The sequence below is a fragment of the Neolamprologus multifasciatus genome, chromosome 4, assembly GCF_963576455.1.
Source record: "Neolamprologus multifasciatus chromosome 4, fNeoMul1.2, whole genome shotgun sequence".
In the NCBI taxonomy this organism is placed as follows: Eukaryota; Metazoa; Chordata; class Actinopteri; order Cichliformes; family Cichlidae; genus Neolamprologus; species Neolamprologus multifasciatus.
In genome coordinates, this window is record NC_140442.1 from 4663671 (window position 1) to 4687992 (window position 24322).

The window sequence follows — 24322 nt, forward strand, 5'->3', positions numbered from 1 at the left end:
TTGTCTTGCTTCTACCGACTTTGGAGAGATGAGGAGAGATGAGAGCCATATCTCCACGAAGAGAGCTTATTATCACTAAAGATCACACTGTACCAACATCACTGTCCATGGAGACCGCTGCCTGACCTCATCCTACCTCTCTCTGCCTGGCTTTTATTTTCACTGGCGGAAGCAACCTTCCAAACCCTAATATCCTGTCGTATTTTTCACTCGCAGCTTTACTTTATCCTTTAGTTTTAGGTAACTATAATAACCATATTTGAGAACAGTTGTGCGAAACTTCCTGGCTTTTATTTTGAAAACAACGATCGGAAATGTCCAGGTTTCTGTCTGAGTAACTTGACGCTTGGAAGACGATGCAGGGGAGACTCGAGGCCGCCGGAGAGGACTCCGCATTTCAAGGAAAACAGCCACCTAGAAATAATGATGGATCATAGTTGGCTCAAACACCTGATGAAGACACTGAATACTCGCCGTATGAAGCAGGCTGGGCGTGTTTAAAGCCAGCCGGCTCAAGTATCCGCTTTTACATCCTCAGCCACCGGACGTTGGTAGGCGACTGCCCGGCTTGCTAGCCCGCAGTCCTTCAAAATCTCTGCTCCACAATCACGGACCTTCTCCATTTATTTTTTTATTTTTTCAGTGGCATTACGAAACCTAGCAAGTATACAAGGGGCTGGATTAACAAAAAACGCACGTCTACTTTCAATACAGTGAAGGTGTAACCTGCTAGTCCTCTATTTCACATCTGACCGCTGGGATCGAGCTAGCATCATCTGGAGTTGGACGCTGGCGCGGCTCCCCTACAGCATCCTTGCCTGCGCCGCTGCACCGGAATGCTAACTAACGAGGAAATGGCTTTAACATGACCGCGAACCCTTCGCCTCTCAAACGCCTAGCGCTTGTAGTTGGCACACGGACACTTTAGATGTCAAATGTAATGTCCGCCGGGAGCTTGCATCATGCGTGTGGCTTTCCGCGTCTGTCTCCAGCCTCGCGGATGACACTCGCACAGGTACCGGCGGTTCAAAGCGAGCAGCGACGGCGCGCGCACACAGTTGCCGGGTAGCGCTTAGAGACTTCTCCTGAGCTAGCTAGCGCCGAGCTAGGCGGCTAACAGCACAAAATAATAATTAAAAAAACAAAGCAAAAAACAAACAAACAACAACAACCCCAAAACAAAACAAAAAAAACCTCACAACCAATACCAATGGTTTCCCATAAGGTTTTAGTCGCAATAATCTTACTGAACGTGTATATAGGTGTACAGTCAGTTTTTTACTTATTCGGCGGTGTCCTTTTAACCGTCCTCTTTGCTATGGCATTTTTAAATGGACCCAGGCTGCTGGACTGGGCGAGTTCACCTCCACATCTTCAGTTCAACAAATACGTCCTTACAGGATACCGGCCAATTTCCTCCGTGCAGGACTGCATCAGAAGCCTGTTTTACCTGCACAATGAACTTGGAAACATATACACTCACGGTGAGTACAACGAAAATCAGATTGGAGTGCTTAGTCAGCAGGTGAGTTTTGTATAGAGAGGGAGACAGACCCTGTACCTGCTGAAGGATGCACTGCCAGACTCTGCAACACAGGCTGGGAAGCTTTCATGAAGGCATACATGACTCACACTTTTTAAAAAAAAAAAAAAAAAATACATTATTTATCCAGATGACAGCAATTTACAGTTCATTTCTTGTACAACTCTTCAGTGTGATTCATCTAAAATGTACAATAACAGAACACAAAAGCAGAACATGGTTTGACTGACTGATTTTTTTATTTTTTTTATTTTTAATGTTTCATGCATAAGGGAATCAGTCCAATCCAAACAGGCTTACAAGGCACAAATAGGAAGAAACCAGAGCTAGAGTAGGACCATACAAATTACAAGAGTACTAAAGAAATAATCCAGCTTTGAAGTCTCACGCATTAGGAGCAAAGGCAGCAGACTCATAGACATCAAAAATGATTAAAAACCATCTTCAGTCATCATCAGCGTATCAACACATTTATGGTTTGACAAAGAGCTCATTAACTATCACAGAAGGACAATACAAAATAAACTGATTTATTTTCAAGCATAAAATAAGATTTGGCGACTATCACCAGTTATTACACTGGAAATACCACTGCCAAGTTTATTCTTTTTTCAATGAAAGCAGGAAATCATATACTTTGAAAAGCTGTAATGTTTGCAAGCCAATGTTTGCATTGTTGCAATATACTCCATAACGAGCATATGATGTTTGTAATGAAGTAATTAAGACTGTGATATATATAGATATGTGCATGTAAGTATTTTAGAATTATATTAAAACGAAAATTAAAAGTCTGTTAACTCTCTAGCACTGCATGTCATAAACTAGTTGGTAAGTTATTGTGAGGCCTCTGCACCAGCTCTGGTACATGTGCTGCAGGCAGTGCTGAGAGTATTAAAACAATAGATTTGCTGGATGAAGCATCTGTTTCTGCATGATGTTTATTAAAAGAAAATGTTTTCATGTTGATAAATACTGCCAGTGCCAATATCATTCATGTGAAACACTCAGCCCACCAAGGAGCTGAAATCCAGCTCACTGGAATTCTTTGCAGAGAAGGACATCAGTTTGACGTTCGACTGCATTTTGCAGGCTGCTCTTTGCTGCTATACCTAAAGCAAAGGATCACATCATGAAAATGTTTGGCCGACTTGTTATTTTCATCTGAGTCATGTCAGTTTTGCAGCCTTCTTGCTGGCAGAGACATCAGCCATTGTTTGCCATACCATGCCACAGTAAAGTGATGGGTTTCAGCCCTGTCCACTATACTGTCACATTTCTCTGTCATGACGTTAGAAAAATGTAACAAGTGGAAAAAATGAGGCATATTCTTGAAATTGCAGAGATTTTTCTTCAGATTTCTCAGGCTGTTCATCAGTTTTATACATGTTACTTCTATTAAAGGCTGAGCTTATGTAAAATTCTGGCATCCACCACAAAGGTTTTGGCCTTTTGCAGAAGAGGATCTAATTTACTCAAACTTAAAGTACATTTTTGATTAACAAGCATCCAAAAATAACAGGAAAAAGCAAAAACTTGTATTAACTAATGTAACAAAGGCTCTTTGTCTTAATTGTATTGCACCAGTCGTGCTTGTGTGCATTTTCACCCTTGAAAGGCACATTTTTAATTCATGAGAAACACTGAAATGCGGATGTTTTAAAGAATGTGCTTAAACTTCTTTGCATTAACTAAACGTTTAGGTGTTTTTCACAGGCCCAACTTTTCCAAGTTCCGATACCTTGGCCAATGCCAAGTAGTGTTAGATAAATAAGCTGTAATCCTTAACATGGATAAAAAAAATGGGGAATATGAAGGCAGCATTAGTCTCCACTTAAACTTTGTTTTTCAGCTTTGTAAGAATAAATGATCTTGCCTAATTACTGAGCGTTTAAAAGTCTTCTTTCAGTCAGGATTCACAATGATGAAACTTTCCATCGTGTTGTGTACGTCTCATTACTAGTTTTGGTAAACGTTAGGTCCCGGATGTCTTGCCTGCAAAGAAATAATCTTGGCTCAACTTTGCATAGTCATTTTCATGTGCGGTTCCACGCCTGTTTAGAACAAATGCGGCAATCACAACGTGATCAGGAGTGTGACTGTACCTATGCAATCTAAGACCTATTCTGGATCAAAATAAGTTGGTTTTATAAATGTTTACATTTTGAGTTTTAGCAATGAGGATAATCTGCGGCTCGCTCACTGGCTAACGACTTGTGACTGACAAATCGTGACGTCTATCTTTTATACTGTGGTGGTCAAGTAAATGCATCGGACCGAACCGAATACATCATCCCGTAGATCAGCACACTGTCGTTGCTTGATTTTGCTTTTTCAACTCAGGATTAAAATTATATCCAATCCAAATATCAGAGCAGAGCATCCCTAATCTGGCCCTGTTAAAAACAGAAATTAAATGGATTTGACACCCCTGATTTAAGCCAGTAGTGCCCAACTTATTCAAAGGACCCCCTCCCAAGGTGATTTTTTTTGGTTTAGATGTTAACTGTATGACAGTTTTGCAAAGAGGGAATTTTTGTTGGCAAAGAAATGTTTTTCCAAGACTTTCCTGCTTGGGGGCAAGTGTTTAAACGTGGACTGAATTCTTAAAAAGTAGTTTGACTTGCACGTAATAGCAGACTTGTACGTAAGAAATGCTGTTTTTCATCAGCTCTTGAACTCTGTGTTTACACAATATGCAATTCTTTTAATAGTTTGCTACAAGCCCAGATTAATTGCAGAATTGTGTTAATCTGTTCAGCCAAAGGTGAGAGTGAGATTGAGGTGTTGGCCTGTTAGCAGTTTGCGTGGTGGGTTTTTTCTATTTTCAAACTGAGATGATTAGACAGCCTGTAATGTGGCACTCAGCAGCACGACTTGTGTCTTTTGCCCTCCTCTTTTCATAACGTAGCAGCACGGTGGCACGGTGGTTAGCACTGTTGCCGCACAGCAAGAAGGTCCTGAGTTCAATTCCAACATCAGGCCGGGGTCTTTCTGTGTGGAGTTTGCATGTTCTCCCCGTGTTTGCGTGGGTTCCCTCCGGGTACTCCGGCTTCCTCCCACCGTCCAAAGACATGCAGCTTGTGGGGATAGGTTAATTGGATAATCCAAATTGTCATTAGGTATGAATGTGAGTGCGAATGGTTGTCTGTCCCTGTGTGTTGGCCCTGCGACAGACTGGCGACCTGTCCAGGGTGTACCCCGCCTCTCGCCCTATGACAGCTGGGATAGGCTCCAGCGACCCTGAAAAGGATAAGCGAATGGATGGATGGATGGGTTTTTTCTATTTTCAAACTGAGATGATTAGACAGCCTGTAACGTGGCACTCAGCAGCACGACTTGTGTCTTTTGCCCTCCTCTTTTCATATCAAAGTGCGATCTGGATGGTGTAATTTAACTTAGTTGTGGCGCTCCAGCATCCAGCAGTCACGGCGCAGTTAAGCAGCATCAGCGATTATCAGCTAAGTGGCTGTGGATGTCTTTATTGCACTCCAGTGATGTTGGCTTAGCGTGTGACCTCAACATAACAGGCTAATGTTTAATCTAATGAGCATTATTTTCCAGTTTTACAGATCTGAGAAGAAGAAGAAAAAGCTGCGCTGTGCTTGTAATTCTTCTTTATTGTTGTGCTGTAACATTTCAGCTGAGTTTCATGAGCCGGCTTGTTTTGCATATAAACTGAAAACATCCTGCCCGCAACTCAGGTCTCAGATACTCAGAGGTCCCGCTGCTGTGTCCACGGCTGACTTCAACTCGCCAGCTCAGGGCAAATGCTGAGAGGGAGATAATGTGCTTAAAATAGATGTGTTACAGTTGCATGCCATTCCTTGTATCACCTGCCTCGTCTTCAGTGAGAGCAAATATGAGAGAAAGGGAGGAGTGCTGTAGGTGTGTCTCAGAGAGATAAGAGCCGTATGTAAGCGGATCAAATTTCAAGGTCTGCATTTTGCTCACGTAGCAGTCAAATTCCCTGCCAAACAGGGAAACTTAAATGGGAGCCGTGTAGCCATTAGCAGCGTGGCCTTTTGCTGCATCAGAATTAGAGCTTAGTGGGAGCTTTGGCTTTCTCTCAATGGGGAATCACTGATACGTTGGTGCCAATCACGTAGGTTTCCCCTTTGGCTCTTCTTGCTGGTATCTGTGCACTCTCAGCAGCCATTCACAGCTACTGATTCTCATATAGTGTGAAAAACAGCGTCCTCGATTCCAGAAACTCCCGAGCGAGATAATCCATCACCGTAAACACGACACCTTAATTTGCTTTTGTCAGAGTTGAGCGGATGGTTTTCATACCAGCGTGCGTGCATATTACCTCATATTACCTTTACAAGCAGAAGTAAAAGATGGCGCTTTAGTCGTTTTAATTGCATGTCATCAGATTTGTTAAAAGTGTTGCATAAACAGGCATTATTTGACACAAGAAGCACTGCTGTCAGGATGTGTGTGTCTTTACATATGAGATAAGATCAGCTTTACTTTATTCATTCCAGACGTTTTGAGAAAGTATATTTTTTCTTGTATGGAATAACAGTGAAAATAATATACTAAATAATAATAATAATAATAATAATACCAATAGTAATTATATTATTAAATGGAGGTACATAAAGCAGGTAATATTATTTATAAATATAATGAAATAAAATATATAAATTAAATAGTGATATGAATGTTAGTTAAATCAAAGTTATGAGATATATGCATGTATTAATAATAATGATTTTAAAATATAAAATGCAGATTACAAGGTTAAATAAAATGAAGTATTGTCGTTTAATATTTTACTGTATTGTGTTTTTATAAAAGACACTTTTTAAATTATTAATTAAATTATTGCCCTGTATTAAGCTCAGCCTTTTACGTGGCGTTCTGTTGTTTAGACTATTTAGACTTTTATGTAGCTCATTAATTTCATTTGATTATTCAATTTCTTATTTTTTCAATTTATTCAAAGTTTATTTGATCTTTCTATTGTGTCGTTTTAACATTACAATTTCTGCCTATTTACCTTCAGGATAAACAGTTTAAAAACCACCTCCAGTCTTTTCCTGTTTCATTGTGTGCATATTTCGCAGTGTGTTTATTTTTCCACTTCCAGTCATTACACATGCTTTTAAATTTACAGATCAGAGTGGTTCTACAAAGATAAAAAATAAAAGTGTTTCACTTCTGTATGAACTTTAAATTAAACCCCTGTGTAGTAAAAAACTCATTTTTAAATACTACTACATTCCCATTCAGCGAGTATTTGTATTTGGAGGCTGATTCCAGAGCAACTAAAAACTCTTGAGTTATGCCACATTCTGCAGATGTGATAAAGTCTTTTACAAGTCTTTTATTGTGTGGTAAGCTTAAGGTAAAGCCTTCTTTTATAACCACTGCTCTCTCGGTTTCTCTGCCTGCTCGCTCTTCAGGCATCCCTCTGGTTTGCTTCCTGGTGCTGCTGCCTCTTAACATCCCCTGGTCTCAGATCAGCGTGACATGGCTGGGTGTGGTGCACTTCCTGGCCTGCCTGTCACCCCAGCTGGGCTCTGTGGTCTACCACCTGTTCATGAACCACGAGGGAGGGGAGCCAGTCTACCACACCCTCCTGAAGCTGGACGTGTGTGGAATCTGCATGATCAACACGCTGGGTGAGGCCTCGTGGATTCATTGTCAGCTGTTGTTCTCTTATTGCTGATCTGTTTTCTTCCAGGATGAAATTGATTGTCAGTGATTTACCGTGCGAGTGTTTTGCTTGGAGGTGCACCAGTATTGATTTGTCGCAACGCACTCTGATTCGATCTTACTTTGCAAGCAATGATTCGAGCTCTGAAATGATTATTGATCCATCCATGCTGCCTACATCACCCTATTGTAAGAAAAAATGACAGGCACATTATTTTTTATTTCTTTATACACTTCTACACTTTGAATGAACCTTTTAGATTTGCCCACTACACCGATATCGATAATACAGTACATCCATTATTAATATTGTGACAAAGCATGGGAATAACAGGAATTGTGCCAGGAATTTTTACCAACCCTGCAACCTGCCAGGCCTAAGCACCGGGGATATTTATTCATCTTTACGACCAAAGCTACAACCCTTACGTTATCTCCTGTTCCCATGAACTGTTTTTAACCATAAAACATATTTGGAAAATCTACAATAAAGTCTAAAAAAGGGATTAAACACCCAAGAAAACATTGTGACGTATTACTGTTTTACCTGATAATCTGATGACCATCCACTTATGCCCACTAATTATTCATTTAGGTGGGCTAAATCATTCATCAGTGTATGTTAACAAGGTTAAATATGATATGAATGTTCTTTTCATGCTAGTTGCGGATAAAGTATCCTTTGTGTTTCATCACAGAGCTGCATAGACAAAGGTCTTTCTGTCTGCGCCATTCAGCAATTATCAATTAGTCGTTTGTCGGCTGCACTTTTTTTGAGGGGTCGCCGCAGTGATACATAAGTAGGGATGGGTACCGGTATCCGGTGCCATGATGGCACCGGTTCTGACATAAACGGTAGTAACCAGACCGAAAAGCAGCGCACATTTCGGTGCTTTATTTCGGTGCTTTTTTTTCCTGAGCTGTGGTACACTTTCTTCTTCCTTACATTTATATTGGCGGTTGGCAAACAACTGAAAGGTGCATTACCGCCACCAACTGGTATGGAATGATACACTTTAGATTCTAGCCAATCATTTTACGTTTCCGGATAGTAGGCGGGTCCATGTACGTACGTTCTTTTAGAGCAGAGCTACAGATTAAAAATGCCCAAGGCGAAGCGGTCAAAAGTCTGGCTGTACTTCACAGCAAAATATGCAAACTCAGCAGCCTGCAACAAGTGCTTTAAGCTGATACTGTCAAAGAAGGTAACACCTCAAATCCGATGAAACACCTGGCGACGGATAGCGTTTTTTTTTAAAGCCGAAAAATGCGCCGTATTTGATAGCTTGCTGCGAGACCTCACACCAGCGCATCGACTGCGGGTGGGTTGCCTGTTATCGGACCCGGAGTTAGCAACATCCCCCAAAAACCCGAAGAGGAGAGTCCTGGCCCCTAGCCCTGCCAGTGTAGCAGAAATGATGAGGATGATGATGCAGCAGCAGCCGTTCTTCTCTGCGTGAGTAGCTTAGTAGGCTAACCACGTTATTAAATTAATGCATGTAAGGTGAACTAGCAAACACCGTCATAGTTACATGCAGCTGTCTTCTTGTTTGATGGCAGATACTCCCTTCACCCTGGCCAAAAAGGCTAAAATTACCAAAGAAAAAGTGGAAAACAGCTAAACATGAGAGGTTTTTGGACAAAGTTTGTGTTTTTTCCATTGATTAAGCACTGCTTCCAGCCAAGAGTGATACCATAAATCCCCTATAGCTGCAGAAAAGGCTTACATTGTTATCTTTTTACAAAAAAACAGCTGAACATAAGATGTTTTTGGACCAATTTTGTGTTCTCCATTCTTTAAGCACCGGTTTGAGCACCGTTTAAGCACCGGCACCGTTTCAAAAGTACCAGTTTGGCACCGGTATCAGACAAAACCTAAACGATACCCATCCCTATACATAAGCATCTGAGTATTGGAATAGGAAAGGATTTTTATGCTAGATCCCCTTTGTGACACAACCCTCCTGGTGTATTCAGAGTTAGGGCATGCACTAGTAGAAGACTAACTTGTGACTTCCTGTGCTTTGCTTGCACAGTTTTACCCAACTAGTCGTTAAGAAAATACCATGAAAGCAGTTGGCATCATTTAATTGTACTAAATTCCTTCATCCCCTTAAATTCACTGTTATAGCCGGATCTGAAATCCTTTCTAGGTTTAGCAGCAAAGTGTAGAGGCTACGAGCAACTAGGGTTGGGTTGACATGATAAAAAGAACAGAATAACAGCTCTCGGGAATGCAGACAGACGAGTGGATACACGTCCTCCCGAATGAACTAATGCATACGCTTCATGTGAACGTAAAGAAAACTCTGTCAGGATTAGTGAAGTTAAACAGACTCAAATGCAGGGCAGGCAGAGAGTAAAACAATATGAATATTAATGGACAGACTTACAGGTAATTTTCAGGATTTTCAGCAAGTAAATAACAAAACTCCAACATAGGGGAACAGAAGATGGTTAGCAGTGCAGAATTAGGCAAGAAGGCAAATATAGCTGTAGACAGAGGACAGACCGGGAAACAATAAACATGTGAGAATAATTAAAGCAGGAAATCCAAAAAGGAAGGAAAATCCACAAAGGCAGGAAACAATGAAACATGTAAGAAAACGAACCTTTACAGTAAAATATGAGTCAACTAAGACTAATAAGTCACCCTGCCGACAGGAGGAGAACACAGAGGGCAGGAGAAGTTTAACAACAGTGTAATATATAACAAGGATCACTTCATCTTTTTCTCTTTGCCTACAAATGATTTTCCATTTGCAGTTAAAATGAATCAGAAGAAAACAATTAATGATCACATCTGAGTCACAAATTAATTGTGTTTTGTTCGGTTAATGGACTCATCACCCTCAGGTCAAGGTGACTGTGAGTTTGATAAAACAGAAATGCTTTCAGTCTACGAAATAATAACTTTTCCGTTGAAACAACGTCCTCTACTTATTTTTTTTCCCTTTGTGCTAAAAAAAACTCCTTTATTTTACTGAGTTATCCACATGTAGAAAGCTTAGCTTATTTAGTAGCTGTGTTTAGGACCAGTGCATTTAAAGCTCAGTTGAACATTAGAAGAACTGAACGCTGCAAATCTAAGGGGCAGACTCGGCGATATTAGCAGTCTTGATTCATGATTAAGCTTGTTGAACAAGTACTTTGATGAAGGACCCTTATTAGCTTTTGACCCACAAAGGTTATGACTATGGTTACAGCAATGAATGACACAGTTATTAACTCTAATAAAATGATTTCACTCGACCTGGGTTCACCTTCTCAGTAACGGCACTACCTGCTGATTGTGTGTCAGAGAGGACAGGCTGCAGACCCCTAATGACAACACAGAGAAAAACAAAGGGCCAAATTTTACAATACTGACGAGTCACACACTTGGTCCTGAATACGTTTTAAAGTCCACATGCTTCTATTTTTAGTCGCACACTTGCTGTGTCCCAATTCGGGGTCTGCACGCTTGAAGTACGCATTTTAAGTGCGGTTACGTCACCGCCACGCGACGACGGCTGTCCCAATTCGAAGTGTACTTGAAATGCATACTCCAAATGCACCGTCGATTTCCCCAAATATCAAGCGTGGTCCGGTGCACGCTTCGTGGTCCCATATATCCCACAATTCATAGCGCGGCGGTGGGTGTGGATAATTTTGCCGCAAAATACGGCAGAAGGGAGCAGCCAAGAGTGAACTGTCAAAAGTAAGTACTGAATATGACGTCACTTATTCATGTGCGAATGTTTAATAACGAAGAACATTAAAACATTGCTGTTGGCCACATGTCGGCAAAGTTGTGTGACACTAGTGATGTTTGTACTTTCAGCATTAACTTGGTTTTAAAGCCTCTACTTGTAAATATACATATAGTCGACCTTAATCTTACAGAGAATCTGATGATTTTATGGATAATTAAAGTCAGTCATATATCCACAAACACAACAAGCTGAAAGTCAGTGATATATATATATATATATATATCACTGACTTTCAGCTTGTCATATATATATATATATATATATAAAGTCAGTGATATATATATATATATATATATATATATATATATATATCACTGACTTTCAGCTTGTCATATATATATATATATATATATATATATATATAATCTGACAATACTATAATATTGGCCATATTATATTTACATTACCATAGTGAGATGACTTTAGTCTCATGAACAACATTAACTAATTATTATTTACTAGCTACTCTTAAATGACTGTTCAGTACAGAAATGAAGCCCAACAATCATGTTTTACAGTCCTGTGGTCTCAGCCTCAGATACTCAACTAATCAAAGTGATGTCATGACAAAAATGATTGACCAACAAAACAATTTTCTCCTTCATTTCTGTCAAACAAAGCTGTATGTAACGTGTCTCGCGGTTAGTATCATGGTTGCTAGGCAACCTGAACAGCGTGACGAAGCATATACCGTCCCATTTCACAAGCCTCTCACTTCCGCACTTCCCGTACTTATAGTACGCACCGTCCGTAGTACGCGTAGTGTGCGTACTTCAAGCGTGCATACCCCGAATTGGGACACAGCAACTGTGTCCCATCAGTGTTGCCTTCCTGCTGACTTCTCTAGAAAAGAGCCTGCCTCCTTATTTCAGTAACCTCATCATCCACTTCCTGTAATGTGACATAAAAAATACAAAGTTGGAGGTTGTTTTCCGTTTCCTTTGTGCTTTTCACGAGGCGTGGCTTCATCGCTCTTCTGACTTCCCTGTGTCTTTTCTCGTGTCTTAGGAGCGCTGCCTATCGTCTACACCACGCTGCTGTGCTACCCATTTATCCGCACCGTGGCCCTTTTAGTCTACATCCTGCTGTCCAGCCACGCCATCTACTGCGCCGTCACCGCTCGGAGCAGCGTTCGGCGGTTGCGCTCCTTCGCCTGGCAAGCGCTGTTTCGCTTCTCCTTCTTCCTGCTCCGCTGGGTGGGCGTGGGCGGCGGCAGTCCCACCTCGCTACGCCACTTTCTCACGATGGATGCACTGGCCGTGCTGGGCGGGGTCATCAACATCACGCGCATCCCGGAGCGCTTTTGGCCGGGTCTCTTCGACTACTGGTGCAACAGCCACCAGATCATGCATGTACTGGTGGTGATCTCCATCCTTTACCTGCACTGGGGCGTGCTGGACGACCTTCTCTGGATCACCAGCTACGACTGCCCCTCAGATTGACCCACACGGCGGCCCCCCGGCCCCTCACAAGGAGTGCTGGAACATACCATTGAAAGACCTCTGGGGGGAGGGGGGAGCCTGGAAAGGGAAGGGAAAGGACAGGGATCACAGAAACGAATGCTGTGCATGTGTTCACTTCATGCGCTGAAACTCAGAATGTTCATATCTTCGTCCATCTTGATTTGTGCGAATGCAGGTAAAAGTATGTCGAGTAACACGCACAATCATTCTGACTTGCTCAGTTGCCACAAACTTGGTGCAAAGGCGTATACATACACACACACACACACACAAACACACACATTCATACACAAGCAGATAAAAAAAAGTGGAAAATTTTAAAAAGTAAATTTATTAACCGAGTTTTAAACCCTATAATGTCTTAGGTAAAGGTTACAGCTCGAAGCCTTTTACATAATGATAGAAGTTTCTCTTAAGGATTACTTTGATGTCGTTGATTAAAATGGGCTAAATCAATGGTTCTGAAAGTTAAAGCTAAAATATCTAGTGATAAATTTCCTTTAAATTGCTGAAGTTACATTCTGATCTTAAAAAGTGGCGATCTACAGATGGAGACTATATTTTGTGTCCTTTAATCACGCCCATGTTACCTTTGGACGAGTAGAAACTGACACGTGTCTAAAATGTTTCGATTTAAAAGTTTCATAATTTTGGCATGCAAGAGTAGAAATGGTAGTAAGCATGCGGTTTGTCAGTGTTGGGATTATAAGCGAGACCTTGGAAAAAATGTTCTCGCCTGTCGCCTCAGGAATACACCGAGTTCAGCTGTGTTGCATTCCAAGTCTCACGCTGCTCCCGAAGCTGAGCTCGCCCACTCGCGACAATACTTGCAAATCCATCGGACAGGTTGCGGCACGCCCCAGAAGCAGCTTTGTGTCCTGAGTGTTTTTTATGGAAGCTGCATTAAGATGCACAGAGTAGGGCTGGAATTCAAACCCAGAAGATCAAAGAGTGTCTTGTCAATTTTGAAAAGTGCCGGGGCGGTATTCTGAGTCTAATTGAATTCATCTGAGTATGGATTTAAGAAAGTAATGAGGCTTTTTACCGGTAGAGACCTAGAAAAGACAAAACACTTACTGTGACCTTTGGAGGAGTTTATATGTGGTAAAACATTTTGTGTAAGAAGTACTTTGGAGCGTTTTGAGAAGGGGCTTGTATTAACTTTTCAAACTCAAGGTTACCACTGTGTGTTAACGCCACTGAAGGTTTCATAAAAATTTAAGGGGCTGGGTGAGTGGGAGGAAAATTCAGAACTTTCGAGATTGAAGCTGTAAAAAGGACAAAATGACACATTTACGAGGAAAAAGTCCGAAGTTTATATTCCCGAATCGCCTGTGTGGTCTTCCTCTTTTCCTCTTGCCTGGCAGCTCCATCTTCAACATCATTTGTCCAGTATATGCACTACCCCTCCTCTGCACATGTCCAAACGATCTCAGCCTTGCCAATTCGGGTCCATACATCACAGCAGGTCTCACCATCTTGTAAACCTTTCCCTTCATTCTTGCTACTAACAAATCACTCCTGGCACTTGTCTCCACCCGCTCCACTCTGTTCTTCACCTCTGTTGTGCACTGTCCGCTCCTTTGGAGGGTTGACACCAGGTATTTAAACTAACCTACGTTTCTAACTCATTAACTTTTCCCTCCTTCTCATTCACACACATGTATTCTACCTTCTACTGACTTAAATTCCCACCTCGGAGCCATCTGTCACTCCTACCGCACACCTCACCACTGTCTCTCTATCCTTATGCATGTCTTGCACCACTCTCCCATACTTCTCTGTCACTCTTGACTTTCTCATGCAGTTGCACAGTTCCTCTTTTGGAAACCTATCATATCGTTCGATCCACAAAGACACAACAAGTCTTACCTGCTCTATACTTTTCCATCAACACTATCAAAGCAAACATCACGTCTGTAGCACTGCTGCTGACCGGTCATCACCTCTCTTTTTCACGGCATGGCTCATCACCTTCATCCTGCTGTACTTACTACAGCTCTGCACACGACCTTTGTTCTTGAAAATCAGCACCAGTACACTTTATTCCTGAGACACCTGCTCTCTCCAGGGTTTTGGTAAACAAGCTGATTGAAGATCCACCGCCCTTTCTCCCAGACATCTCCATACCTCCACAGGTATGTCTGGACCAACTGCCTCTTCATAGCTCCTCCTTTCTAATCCTCTGCACTTTCTGATTCACAAACTGTCCTCCACCTCCTCTCTCTCATTTTCTTCACTCATCAGCTCTTCACAGCACTCCTTCCACCTTCTCTACACTCTCTTCAGTTATAAGTACATTTCCATTTCTATCCTTAATCACCCTGCACATCTTTTCCAGTTGAATCTCTCCACCTAGCCAATCAATACAAGTTCTTTCCTTAGTGTCCAACTTCACGTAACACTCTGAAAGTCTTTGCTTTGCCATTTCTTTTGTTGCTGTACTCCTAGCATCCCAGCAGTCCTGTCTTTCTTCAGTCAACCACCTAGGCTTCTTGTCTCCTTGTCATCCTGAAGATACACAAAATACCTTCTTTGCAGTTTTCCTCACTTTTTCAGCTTTCCTAATCATTAATTAACTTTCACTACCACCCAGAAACTCATCTCATCTCCTCCCTAAACTCTGTACAGCATTCTTCCTTCTTCAACTTCTAACTCTACCGTCCTGTAGAAATTTGCGCTCACACCACAAGCACTATTTTAAAAATAAAGACCAAATGAAACGCCCCTCAACCCGACGTCGATTCGCACGAGAAACAGCGACCGGTGTATTCCTGGGGTAAAGGCTCCCTGCCCCCAGACGAGTTTAAAAACCCCTCGTCCAAATGAGATGACAGTCTTTGTCTACGCTTGTGCAGCATATTCATATCTCGCATCACACACACAGCACGCACTCTCACGCACCTTTGTTTTTACACATGTACAAAGCACTTTTCGAGTTTTAACTTCGTCCAACAGACTGAATTTTACAGGATTGTTTAGTTCCCCGTTTTCTGCCACCGCCTCTTTTTCTTCTTTGTCCTCTCTGTCGTCTGAATGGTCCTTACCGAAGGCGTGCGAGGGGCTCATTCCTGAAGCGTGCCGGCAATGAGTTTACCTGCTGAGATGTCCCAGACCACCAGATGGGATCTGTTGAGTGTTATCAGCGTTGTTTGCACCAGTGCCAAAGAAATTCAGGCATTTTTAAATCAGAAAAGAAACTGATGTTTATGAGCTGCCTTTGCCAAACTTTTGCTTATGTCCAGCCAACCCCAAGTTGATTGGTCTTACGCATTTATTATGACCTCCCTTTGTTTGGAAGACGACCGTTTCCATTTGTGCGAGACGTAATCATCTTTTTAAAGGCAGAGCCCGAGTGCTTTGTGAGTCTTCTGCGCAATTGTGTATAAAAGCCATTGAATGTGCGTAGTTGTTTTACACTGAAATGCCACCATGTGCACATAATACATAAAACTATATGTGGCAGTGCTGAAATGTAAAGGGGTAATGACTTTATAACGCTATTTATAGTTATTTGTCTTCTGGCCCCAAACGCGTAAGGATATATATTTAATCAAGAAATAGATTATATTTATGTTTGTTTTTATTCATTTGTATTCATTTGAATGTGTTTGTCAGCTGCTTAAACAGTTTACATCATTGCAGTGCAGGATCGCTCTGACTGACAGGTCAAATAAGAGGTCAAAGAAAATCCATTGTTTTATTTAAACCCAGCAATTGCGGAGGATTAGCTCCACATTTTCTCTGCGTGCAGTTTTTTCTGCCTTCCTGCAATACGTGACGTCTCAGTCACACAGGATCAGATCTGTCTTTACACGCCGCAGCTCGGCGAGGAAAACAGCTGCAATGTGACCTTTGAAACAGGTGCAGGTCTATTCTGAAGTTATTTATGTCCTCGGGCATGAATGTAGATGTGCTTAGATGTTTACTTATGTATTGACCCTAAATATTATTATATGGTCGGTCATTTTTGCCACATTGTTTATTTATTTAGCTGTACTTGCTTGCACTTTTCTTGAATTGATGTTTAGCCTTTTTAAAGTGGTGGTTTATACACTAAGCTGGCCTACGTACGCAGGAATGAACCCCTCTGAACCCGCCTGCCTGTCATGTATGAGTCACAGCACCTTCGTGTGTTTCCAGGCTTGTTACTGGTCTGTAGAAGTAATCGTCGCACTCTTCAGTCATGTTCAGGACTGGCTTCTGAAGCCTCATTTCATACCTAGACCTTTTTTAGTGTTTTTTTTTAAAGCATTGGGTTTGTTTCCCACGCTAGTTGCCAGCCACGTTAGCCCACCTTCATCTCGCCAAATTAGCAACGTCTGCTTCCCGTGACACTGTCTCACAGATGAAGGAGTCTGTATGACATGCATTAACCCCAACATGACCCGACTTTATGAACTTGCCCTCATTTAAAAAGTCAGATGTTTGTCTGCTAGTCTCACTCTTACAGTGATGATTATGAGTACAATGTAAAAGCTGAAGTTAATGTATTTTTGGCAATTGAATGAAAAAAAAATGCATGAAAGTAGCTGTGAAACAGAAACTGATGTCTCATAATGTTAGCCGATTGTTAGTTCACTGTAGCCAGCAACTGATCATTCACTCGGCCGTGGAAATGACTGCGTGGTTAGCTGGAGGTGGGCTTTGGAGCGTGGCGTTACCCTGCAGGAAGAGGATTTGAAGCGATCGGAGGCCATGCATCACAATCAAAACAAACTGCACTGTTCATCATTCTCCAAAGGGCTTTGAATTCAAGTCAATTCTGAAATACACTTAAAGTCCATATAAATAATGTATATACATTTATGTAGATTATATACAGTGCAGAAGAATATACAGTGACTCATTTTTAACACGCACACTTGGTTAAGGAAGAAAGACAGGAAGGAATGGGATTACGCACCCAGTGAAGACGCTTAAGACGACTTTACCAAAGTTGAGTTTTGGTTAAAAGTTGGAAAGAAAAAGATGCCCTTTTACAGCTAAGCGTGGTTGTAAAGAAACACACTACAAACTCCTCAGAGAACCAGCAGTTCACACCCAAATTCAGTTATTTTGGTCAATGTTGAGGTCAGAAATCAAACTAACTTTAGCCTGCAGGCTGTGTGCCATTTAGATGTCTTTTATACCTCCAATAAACTGAAAGCGGGAAAATGTGAATTCCAGCCTTTGTAGCAGCTTGAAAACTCAACTTTTAATAAATTCTGACATAAAGGGACATCTGTCTAAAGGCTAAGGACCGGCTGACCAGATTTAGCCCCGAAAACATCGTCCGTTGGACTCCTGGTGCTTGGCGGGTAACGAGGGACGCAGACGCGGCTCGATGTGGAGCTTCAGATCGATATGAGTTATGTATTTGATTAGCTACGATGATATCTATGTGAAAAACACAGGAAAAAAAAAGGACTGGCGTTGGTTTCTGTTCAAATGTAGAGTTGTTTGACCATTTTGTGGCCCTGACTAAGAATGCTTCTGATCATTTAAATGTAACCGCTTTTTTTAAAGACACACGGGAAAGATATGCGCGACCATAGCAGGGGAATCTTGGCGGGCATGTGAATACCTCGTGACTACCACTGGTCTATCTATGCATTATCAGCCGAAGGATACGTAACAGTGAAGTCAATTTGTGTTTGTCAAACGGCTCTCTGATCCGCTGTAACGGAGGGCTCTCTCCCAACATCCTGAGTCTCCCGCTTCTCAGGGTGCCATAACAGTAGCTGTAACATCGGAAGCCTGACCGCTGCTGTCTGAAACATGGACGCGAGACTCACCTGCCCTCTTTAGTCCGGTCTGTTCACGCTGGGAACCCAGCTGTCAGGGTGGGCGCAAGGGCGAAGGAAGGTGGAGCATTTCTCTGAAAACCATGTTGCAGGAGTGGAACCCGGTCAGAAAATTGGTCTTTGTCCTTTTGTCTGTATGTTTAATGAAAAAAGAAAAGACATGATGTATAAAAGCATCACTAACAAATCTAAAACCTTTTTTTTTTGTTTTTTTTTTAAATATTACACAGGTGCCGGACAGCCTGTTAACAACCTGTTTATAATGGATCACCTGTGTTGTTATATACTGATTATTAATGATTGCTGTTATTCTGTGGCTCCTATAATGACACTGGTCTATGTGTACAGGTAATGAGACAAGCCCTTTCCTTTAGGATGAAGGGAGCTTTCTGGAGGGTCTGTCTGTTATTGTCTCCATATCTGCATGGCTTTCTTAATGTGTCAAATGAGTGAGTGTGGCTCCATCTAGTGGAAGTTCATGTTCACTAATGCAGGCATTACTGTAGCTGAACTGCAGCCAAATGAAACGTAACTAACTGGTGGTAATACTGTCACTGCTGGTCTGCAGTTATCCTCCAGCGTTATTTATTTAGATCCCCCCAGATCACGTATGTACACATGTGCGTATGAGCTCTCCTGCAGAACCCATGCAAGCATGAAATCTGTATGTTGTCCCGTTTACTTTCGCCTGTTGCACCGACGGGATGCCGATCGCATTCCCCAGAGTGCCTCGTTATCCGGTCTGTGTGCTTGCCAATTAATGTGCACGAACTCAGACGGTTTGTTCCTGTGCTGTAGTTCACATGTCTGTGCGACATTAGTGTCCTGTGTAACAGACAGGCTCTCACACTCCTCAGTCTCCAGCAACGATTGTGCAATAAACTGAAGTCTATATTTTTAAATCTGTCATCTCTTTTTTCCTGTTTGTTGTTGTTTCTTTTAAGATGTATGTGTGTGTGTGTGAGAGAGAGAGAGGAAGAGAGACTATACTTCTATGTGTGTCTTTGTGAGGAATGATTTGAGTTTGAGGTTTTTTACTTGTCCACAAGTATCTGAGCACATGTTCCCATGCCTGGCAGTTTTTTGTGAGCTCCCTACCTACGCATGCATCCTTCAGGTGGACAGTAAGCAAAGCAGCTGTCCTCGTCAGCCTGGTAATATAATCCCTGCCCGAGGCCACTCCTGACAGCGCTCATTTTGGGAGGGTTAAGGTTTTAGAGTGTAGGTAAAAATTAGGAATTAGGGTTGGGGTTTGGTACAACAGGGAGTTCAGACTTAGTGTCAGGGTTAAAATTAGATTTGGAGGTTGTTTTATACTTTCAAATTTTGTGTTTTTTTTTTAATCCAATGTTTTATTTGATTATACATCAAAAAAAAAAAAAAAAAAAATTTATAAAATTTTTATAAAAGAGAAAATGTTTTATAAAATTTATAAAAATTTATAATACATCATATTAGACTCTAATACATCATATTAACAACCTGAGCAGTGTGTTAAAAACATAGATGCTTTTAATACTTTTATATTTCCTGCAACTAACTACAGGAGAGAGGCAGTTTTCAGGTGGTAGATGCACTTCAGTTTTCTAAATCTTAGATCACCGTTTTGTTCAGAACGATTTTCAACTTTGAGCATCAGTATCACAGGATATATACACTGCTAAAAAAAAATAAAAGAACACCGAAAACACATCAGATCTCACTGGGAAACAAAATCATGCTGAATATCTATAGTGATGTGACTGGAACGAAAGGATGCCACATCGTTTGGCTGAATTCAAAGACACAAGTTATGTGGGAGGCTAGTCCACGTAGCCAAAATGTCATTGCAGCATTTCAGAATGGTTCTCCTGGAGGATCTCCTTCAAGTTCTGGACCAGGGCATCGCTGGGCTCCTAGACAGTCTGAGATGCAATCTGGTGACATCGGATATACCAAAACATAATGTCATACAGGTGTTCTATTGAACTGGGTCAGGTGAGCGTGGGGGCCAGTCATTGGTGTCAATTTCTTCATCCTCCAGGAAGTGCAGAACACACTGCACCAGTATAGTCTGACAGTGGTTCAAAACTTTCATCCCGTTATCTCGGTTATCATTGCCGAGCCTGTAGAGGTCTGTGCATCGACCACCAAATCGGAGATACTGTATGACGCTAGAGCAGGGGTGGGCAATCTCAATCCACGAGGGCCGGTGTCCCTGCAGGTTTTAGATGTGTCCTCGAACCAACACAGCTGATTTAAATGGCTAAATTAGCTCCTCAACATGTCCTGAAGTTCTCCAGAGGCCTGGTAACGAACTAATCATGTGATTCAGGTGTGTTGACCCAAGGTGAGATCTAAAACCTGCAGGGACACCGGCCCTCGTGGACTGAGATTGCACGCCCCTGCGCTAGAGGCTGCATAACATTCTCCAGACCCTGTCACGTCTGCCAGAGCCCACTAGAGGGCGTCGAGCCCTCAGGCCAGCCCTCACACCAGTGGCCTGCTGGAGGCTCTGGCAGTGCTCATCAGATAGCGGTCCTGCGGGGGCTTTTTGACATTTTTGCCTTTATTGAATTGTAAGAGTGAAGACAGACTGGAAAGCAGGGTGAGAGAGAGGGACAGACATGCAGCAAAGACCACAGGTTGGACTCTAACCCGGGCTGCCTCTCACCCGTCATGCAGCATGGGGTCGCCTGCTCACCCACAGAGCTAAACTGGCACCGAATGTCCCAGAACGTCAACTGACTTGATTCTATACTCTGATTAAAAAGTGTTCCTTAAATTTGTTTGAACAGTGTATCACACTACATCGGTTTATTGTCTAGCATGTAGAGTTACAGAGACCTGGATTTTTTCCTGATACTTCAGTGGTGAAAACGTCCAAAACAACCTACATTTTTCACTCTGATTCCCCTTGTATGAAAATAAATGTCTTATATGTTCATTTTTAAATAGCTGTCAGATTTAAGTTTGAGATTCTGTCTACTCAAAGAATCACAAATGCGTAAGTGAAAGTGGTGCAATTAAAAGTAACATTTACAAAAAGGGGGTCAGCCTTTTTCCAGATTTGGCTGATTTTAATTGAATTACCGACACACTGGCTGATCTCTAACTGTACTGTATACTGTACACCCCAGATTATTCACAGGTGTAAAACATTCAAACAGTCAAAGTTGCATCTCAACAAACCACATGAATTCAGCCATGTCAGAATCAGTTTCTCTTTTAGGACATAAACACACTGTGGCTATAAGTATAAGGATGTTGAAAAGACGGTGCATAAAGCTGTGTTGGGCAGATTTGTACAAAAGGCTGGCAGTGACAGGATTACGAACGGTTACGCCTTCACAGCTGGTCCAGATGTTTCACTAACTCATCTACAGATTTTCTAGAGAGTATAGGCGCCATGGCTTTGTTTGGCTTGAAATGACAACTGTAATCTCCATGTTTCGACTTTTTTCTCAAAATCCTATTTTGAGTTTAATCTTGAAATTTCAGTTTAAATCTGAAAAACTTTTCTTAACGTGGCTCTAATACTCTGTCGTACTATAGTGTAACTTCCAGAGTAAAGAAAATGTTTTAAAATCTTTATTGGGGCCAAAGTTGGTAAATGCTATTCAATTCAATTCAATTCAATTTTATTTATATAGCGCCAAATCACAACAAATGTCGCCTCAAGGCGCTTCATAGATACAGAGAAAAGCCCAACAATCATATGACCCCCTATGAGCAAGCACTTTGGCGACAGTGGGAAGGAAAAACTCCCTTTTAACAGGAAGAAACCTCCGGCAGAACCAGGCTCAGGGAGGGGCGGGGCCATCTGCTGCGACCGGTTGGGGTGAGAGAAGGAAGACAGGATAAAGACATGCTGTGGAAGAGAGACAGAGATTAATAACAGATACGATTCAATACAGAGAGGTCTATTAACACATAGTGAGTGAGAAAGGTGACTGGAAATGCTATAAGTCTGGTCTTACTATATTTGACTGGTGATTCTATGCATTGAAATTAAAGCTTATTTTATATTTTATTTATTTATTTTTATCAATTCTTTTTGGGGGACTTTGGTATTTGCAAGAGGAAATACATTTTCAGAAAAAAAAATCAGTTTATGTTGAATTTGATTGCAGCAATATCTTTCAGAAATGGCTTGTACGGGGCCATTTTCGCCACTGTGTAGCATCCTCTCTTCTTTAAACAACAACCAGAGGTTGAACTTTTGAGGGAGAAATGTTGCCCCATTCTTGTCTGACAGACGATTGTAGCTGCTTAACAGTCCTGGGTCTCCATTGTTGTATTTGTAGTTTCATAACACTAAATGTTTTCAATTGGTCAAAGATCTGGACTGCAAACTAACCACTCCTACTATAAACCCATGCTGCTGCAATAAATGTGGTATGTGGTTTCGCATTGTCTTGCTGAAGTATGCGAGGCTTTCCCAGAAAAAAAAGTACTATAGTCCAATGTGACGTATGCATGCCTTGGTAAGGAAATAACAGTTGTCCTAGTTCTGCTGCATTAAACCAAATTATATTTGAGTGTCATTTGCACACATGTTTTTACGCTTGTGAGGACAAGCGTAAAAACATGTGTGCATGAGGTTTTTTTGTGTCAAAACGACAAAAAACAGGAAGCACTTTAGCTCTGCTACTCAAGACTGAGTTTGCTTTTATAATAAAACTTATAGACTAAAAGTTTAGAATTTTAGGAGTTGAAAGGTTGTCCCTGCTGTTTGAGTATTGCACTTCCTTACAGTCGAAGGATTTAAAAGAGGTTTAAAAGAGCACACCTAGAGGCCCATGCATTCAGATGATTCTCCTTTGGCTGCTCCTTTTAGCAGTCACCACAGGGGCTCATGTGCCTCCATCTCACCTTGTCTCTAACAATCACCTCTGTCACACCAACTCTCTGTGCGTCCTCCTTCACAAGATCTATGAATCTTCTCTGTGGTCTTCCTCTTTTACTCCAGTTTGGCAGATCCATGTTCACCATCCACTAACCTCCTCTGCGCATGTCCGAACCATCTCAGCCTTGCCTACGCATCTTCCCCTTCTGCACCTGTCTCGTTCTCTGCACAGATATTCTACCTCGCCTCTACTGACTTTCATTGCTCTTCACTCCAGAGCATACGTCCACCTCTCCAGGCTCCCTTTGTGACTGCTCCCTACTTTTGCTACAGATCAGAATGTGCTCTAAAAACATCATAAATCATGGATACCTCATCTGGTAGCCTGTCCATCACCACTGCAAAGAAGAAGGGGTTCAGAGCAGTCCTACTCAAACTTTGAATTCTGTCCTGCGCCACACATACTTCGCTGTCATTCGTGACTTCCTCATTCAGCAACATAGTTCTTGTCTTAACACCTCAACATATGCCACAAAGATGCACTGACACTCCTTTTGACCTTCTCCGTACTTCTCCATCAACTCTCTTCAAAGCAAAAGAACTCACTATAGTGCCCTTTAGGACCAGTACACTTTCCCTCCCTTCCTCAGACATCCTCTCACTCTCCAAGGCTTTGATAAACAATCTGCCAATCTATCAAGTCCACTTCCGATGGTGGGAGTTGGGAGTTCGCCTTGTAATCGGAAGGTTGCCGGTTCGAGCCCCGGCTTGGACAGTCTCGGTCGTTGTGCCCTTGGGCAAGACACTTCACCCGTTGCCTACTGGTGGTGGCCAGAGGGCCCGGTGGCGCCAGTGTCCGGCAGCCTCGCCTCTGTCAGTGCGCCCCAGGGTGGCTGTGGCTACATGTAGCTGCCATCACCAGTGTGTGAATGGGTGGATGACTGAATGTGTAAAGTGCTTTGGGGTCCTGCTACGACCCGGCTCGAGATGACCGTAACAAGAGCGGGGTGTCCCGTGACTTCCCACGCCCAAACAGACACAGCCACAGCATCGGACTTTCAACAATGATTTATTGACAGCAATGGCACTCACGGTAGTGGGAGTGTATGATTTCGGGGTGAGCTAAGGCCAACACAACAAACAAAACACACCAATCACAGCCGAGCCCCTGCACAGGTGAATTTGCATACACACGTTAGGAAACAGATAACCCACCAACACAGGCACGTAACAGGTCCTTAGGGACTAGTAAAGCGCTATACAAATACAGACCATTTACC

At 42.1% G+C, this 24322-nt stretch overlaps 1 protein-coding gene and 1 long non-coding RNA gene across 2 annotated transcripts in view; one reads left to right on the forward strand and one right to left on the reverse strand.

Annotated features, from left to right (window-relative positions):
* LOC146519543 (uncharacterized) overlaps positions 1 to 24322 on the reverse strand; it is a 167420-nt gene that overhangs the window by 43306 nt on the left and 99792 nt on the right. The window lies entirely within an intron of this gene.
* paqr4a (progestin and adipoQ receptor family member IVa) lies at positions 338 to 19116 on the forward strand. The gene is made up of 3 exons (XM_085157653.1): positions 338 to 1484; positions 6958 to 7176; positions 11974 to 19116. The coding sequence occupies exons 1-3, from the start codon at positions 1211 to 1213 to the stop codon at positions 12405 to 12407; spliced, it is 927 nt and encodes a 308-aa protein (XP_085013779.1). The 5' UTR covers positions 338 to 1210; the 3' UTR covers positions 12408 to 19116.